This window comes from Empidonax traillii, unplaced genomic scaffold (genome assembly GCF_003031625.1).
Source record: "Empidonax traillii isolate 1590-97213 ecotype Southwest subspecies unplaced genomic scaffold, ASM303162v1 scaffold3596:size25045, whole genome shotgun sequence".
Classification (NCBI taxonomy): Eukaryota; Metazoa; Chordata; class Aves; order Passeriformes; family Tyrannidae; genus Empidonax; species Empidonax traillii.
In genome coordinates this window covers 1-4,328 of record NW_020958789.1, presented here as the reverse complement: position 1 = coordinate 4,328, position 4,328 = coordinate 1, and the positions used below count along the sequence as shown (strand labels likewise).

Below are 4,328 nucleotides of genomic sequence, written 5' to 3'. Positions count from 1 at the left end.
GGGGGCTCTCGGGGGGCTGCGGGAACGGCCCGCCCGGTGCTCCCGGCGCGTGGGAGGCCGCGCGGGGCCCGTGGGAGGCCGTGGGGGGGGGGGGAGGTTCCCGGTGCTCTCGTTTCACCACGGGTGGGAAGCTGTGGTCGATTCCCGGGTGGATCCCCGGTGGTCCCGGGTGGATCCCGGGTGGTCCCCGTTCCCGGTGGGTTTCCCGGGGTGGGGGGGGGGTGGTCCATGGTGCTGTTTCCCGGTGGGTTTCCCGGTCGGGGCGGTTCCCCCCGGGGCTCGGGCGGGGCCGGGGCGGGGCCGTGCCGGGACAGGCCAGGACAGGCCGGCAGGGGCTGTAACGGAGCAGCCCCGGCCCCGCCGCGGCGGCGCCGAACGCGGCCCCTCCCGGCGGCCACCGGCGGGCCTGGAGCCCCTCCCGGCGCTGGGAAACACCGGGGGGGTGGAACAACCCCGGGTGGGGGTGGAACAACCCCGGGTGGGGGGGATCCGGTCACTCCTGACAAGGTTTTGGGGCTGGGGGTGCTGAGAGAGGGGGGTCGGACCCTCCTCCCCCTTGGGGAGGGGGTTTGGTTTGGGATGGACCCTCCTGAAAGCCCCGGGGGGGGGGGGGTCAGACCCTCTGAGGGGCTCCAGACCCTTCCCAAGGGGGGGGTCCCACAGCGCTGTCACCCCTTGGACCCCCCTTTTTGGGGGGTGGGGAAGGAGGAGGACCCAGCGGGGGATCCCCCACCTGACGGTGTCTCCTGTTTCTGGGGGGATCAGGAGCTGGGATGTTTGAATCCCGGGATCAGGAGCTGGGATGTTTGAATCCCCAGGATCAGGAGCTGGGATGTTTGAATCCCGGGATCAGGAGCTGGGATTTTTGAATCCTGGGATCAGGAGCTGGGATATTTGAATCCTGGGATCAGGAGCTGGGATTTTTTAACCCTGGGATCAGGAGCTGGGATTTTTGAATCCCGGGATCAGGAGCTGGGATGTTTGAATCCCGGGATCAGGAGCTGGGATGTTTGAATCCCGGGATCAGGAGCTGGGATATTTGAATCCCGGGATCAGGAGCTGGGATTTTTTTAATCCCCTCCCCTTTTTTCTTCCCCTCCCCTCCCCGGCCCATCTGGGAGTTGTGTGTTTTGGCAGCAGAGCCCGTCTGGGAACGGGAGACAAACTGAGCTGGGCTTGTTGTGTCTGTCTGAGGGCCCTGCCCGGGCTCCTTCCCGGGCTCCAGGCGGGCCGGGGATCCCCCGGGAAGGGGGAGAATCCCTGGGGATGGGCAGGACCCCCTCACACCCCTCTCCTCTGTGCCCCCCAGCTGGCAGGAGGGAGAAGATGAAAGCAGGCTGCAGCATCGTGGACAAACCCGAGGGAGGAGGAGGTAAGGGAGGCCCAAAGCCGAGTTTTCCTTGTTTTTCCCGGATAAAACCGCTCCAGGAGGGTTAATTCTTCCTCTCCTAAAATCTTCCCTTGGCTGGGGTGGGATTCCCTTGGTGGGTCTCCAGTGCTGGGTTGAAAAGCGTTATTATTATATTAATTATTATTATTATTATTTTTATTATGATTATTGTTATTTCGGGCTCCTCACGCCTCCCATCCCACTCGTTTTTTGGGGGGGGATTTTTTTAGGGATTCTCCAAGAAAATTGGGGGCTGAGAGGAGCAAGGAATGAGCAGCCAGAGGTGGAGAGCTGGATCTCTCCCCACCCTGGAATTAAACCAAGTGGAATTAGACCTGGAATCTCGGCAGTATCCCCACAAATCCCTCACCTGAGAGGGCATTGGGAATATCGGGAATATCCATGGAAATCCTTGGTCTGAGGGGGGGGAATCTCATCAGTCCATGGAAATCTCTCATCAATCCATAGAAATCCTTTAGATATCCATAGAAATCAAATATCCCTACAGATTTCTCACCTAAGAGGGAGGATCTCATCAATCCATGGAAATAGCTCAGATATCCATAGAAATCTCTCATCCATCCATAGAAATCCCTCAAATATCCATAGAAATCTCCCATCAATCCATGGAAATCCCTTAGATATCCATAGAAATTCCTCAAATACCCTTACAAATTTCTCATCTGGGAGAGATCCCATCAGTGCATGGAAATCTCCCATCAATCCATGGAAATCTCCCATCAGTCCATGGAAATCTCTCGTCAATCCATGGGAATCTCCCGTCAATCCATGGAAATCTCCCATCAATCCATGGAAATCTCCCGTCAATCCATGGAAATCTCCCGTCAATCCATGGAAATCTCCCGTCAATCCATGGAAATCTCCCATCAATCCATGGAAATCTCCCGTCAATCCATGGAAATCTCCCATCAATCCATGGAAATCTCCCATCAATCCATGGGAATCTCCCGTCAATCCATGGAAATCTCCCGTCAATCCATGGAAATCTCCCGTCAATCCATGGAAATCTCCCGTCAATCCATGGAAATCTCTCGTCAATCCACACAAATCTCTCATCAATCCATAGAACTGTCATCAATCCATAGAAACCCCTCAGATACCCCTACAGATTCCTCCCCTGAGGCGTTGGAGGGGATCTCCTCAACCTTTGAAAACTCCTCTTACCCCTGGAATATTTCCTGGAATCGCAACCCCCCCAGATCAGACCCCCCACCCCCCATAACCCACCCCCCTCCTCACCTCCCTCTCTTCCCCCCCTCCTCAAAAAGGCTACCATTTCCCGGAGTGGGCCTACAAGACCGAGTCCAGCCCTGGCTCCAGGCAGATCCAGCTGTGGCACTTCATCCTGGAGCTGCTGCAGAAGGAGGAATTCCGCCACGTCATCGCCTGGCAGCAGGGCGAGTACGGCGAGTTCGTCATCAAGGACCCCGACGAGGTGGCCCGGCTGTGGGGCAGGAGGAAGTGCAAGCCCCAGATGAACTATGACAAGCTCAGCAGGGCCCTCAGGTAAATGAGGGATGGGAATCGGGGTGGAAAAGGAGCCCCCCCCCTCATCCTCTCCCTCCCACCCTCCCCCAGCGGATTATGGGGGGGGAAGTTTGGGTGAGATTTGGAGCGACCTGGTGTGGTGGGACGTCCCCCTGCCCAGCCCAGAGCATTCCAGGATGGGATCCTTGGGGGTAAATCCTTCCCCTGGCAGACTGGCATGGCCTAATTCCATGGATTCCCCATCCCTGTGAGTGCCCAAGGCCGGGCTGGACGGGGCTCGGAACCACCTGGAGTTGATGATCCTGAAGGTCCCTTCCAGCCCAGCTCAGCCCATCCCATAAATCCCCTACAAGGGCTCAGCATTCCTGACTCCAAAGCCTCCAGCCCTCTCTGTTTCCAGCCCCTTCCATGGAATGGGGGGGGGGAAATTTTGTCCCAATTTTTCTCTCTGCGTGTTTGGGAATCGGAGCTCGGAGAAACCCTCCTGACCCCCCCCCCCCCGGAGGTGTTTCCAACGCTCCAACACTTCCAGGAGTGTCCCCAAGTCCCTGAGAGGTCATGGAATTATCAGTCCCACGCCCTCTGATAGCTCCTGGGTGGAGCTGCCCAAGGCAAACACGGGAGTTTCCTCCGGGAACTCCGGGAAGGGGAAAAAATACTCAGATATCCATAAAAAAAAACCCTCACCTGAGAGGGAATCTCATCGGTCCGGGGATACAGCTCATCAATCCACACACATCTCTCAGATATCCATGGAAATATCTCTCAAACATCCATGGAAATGTCTCTCCAATATCCATGGAAATACCTCTGAAATATCCCTGGAAAAATCTCTCCAATATCCATGGAAAAATCTCTCCAATATCCCTGGAAAAATCTCTCCAATATCCATGGAAAAATCTCTCCAATACCCATGGAAAAATCTCTCCAATATCCATGGAAAAATCTCTCCAATATCCATGGGAATATCTCTCCAATATCCATGGGAATATCTCTCCAATATCCATGGGAATATCTCTCCAATACCCATGGAAATATCTCTCCAGTATCCCTGGAAAAATCACTCAAATATTTGGGATTTGAGCCCCTTTTTCCTGGCTTTTCCCCCCTCCCACCTCTAAAATGGAATATCCTGCGCTCAAAGTGAGGGGGGGGCCCTTTGATCCATCTTTTCCCACCCCACCCCCCCTTTTCCCAGATATTACTACAACAAGAGGATCCTCCACAAGACGAAGGGCAAGAGATTCACCTACAAGTTCAACTTCAACAAGCTGGTGATGCCCAACTACCCGTTCATCAACATCCGGCCCAACGGTGAGTTGGGGGGCCTCGGAATTCCGGCCCTTCGGAATTTCCAGGGGCTTCTGCAGGCTTGGGAATGCCCCTGGGAGCATCAGTGCTGCTGATGGGGGGGGGGGGGGGGTTAAAG

At 55.8% G+C, this 4,328-nt stretch overlaps 2 protein-coding genes across 2 annotated transcripts in view; both read left to right on the top strand.

Annotated features, from left to right (window-relative positions):
* LOC114072615 (T-lymphocyte surface antigen Ly-9-like) overlaps window positions 1-781 on the top strand; it is a 6,670-nt gene extending 5,889 nt beyond the window's left edge. The window contains exon 4 of the mRNA XM_027910491.1: window positions 766-781. Within this exon, the coding sequence (XP_027766292.1) occupies window positions 766-781 (16 nt within the window). The remainder of the gene's footprint in view (window positions 1-765) is intronic.
* A 512-nt stretch (window positions 782-1,293) lies between these two features.
* On the top strand, window positions 1,294-4,269 carry LOC114072614 (ETS translocation variant 3-like; the record flags this gene model as incomplete). The annotated part of the gene is made up of 3 exons (XM_027910490.1): window positions 1,294-1,372; window positions 2,680-2,917; window positions 4,098-4,269. Coding segments are annotated over exons 1-3 (456 nt in total), but the record flags the coding sequence as incomplete, so codon positions are not given.
* Between the last annotated feature and the right edge of the window lie 59 nt (window positions 4,270-4,328).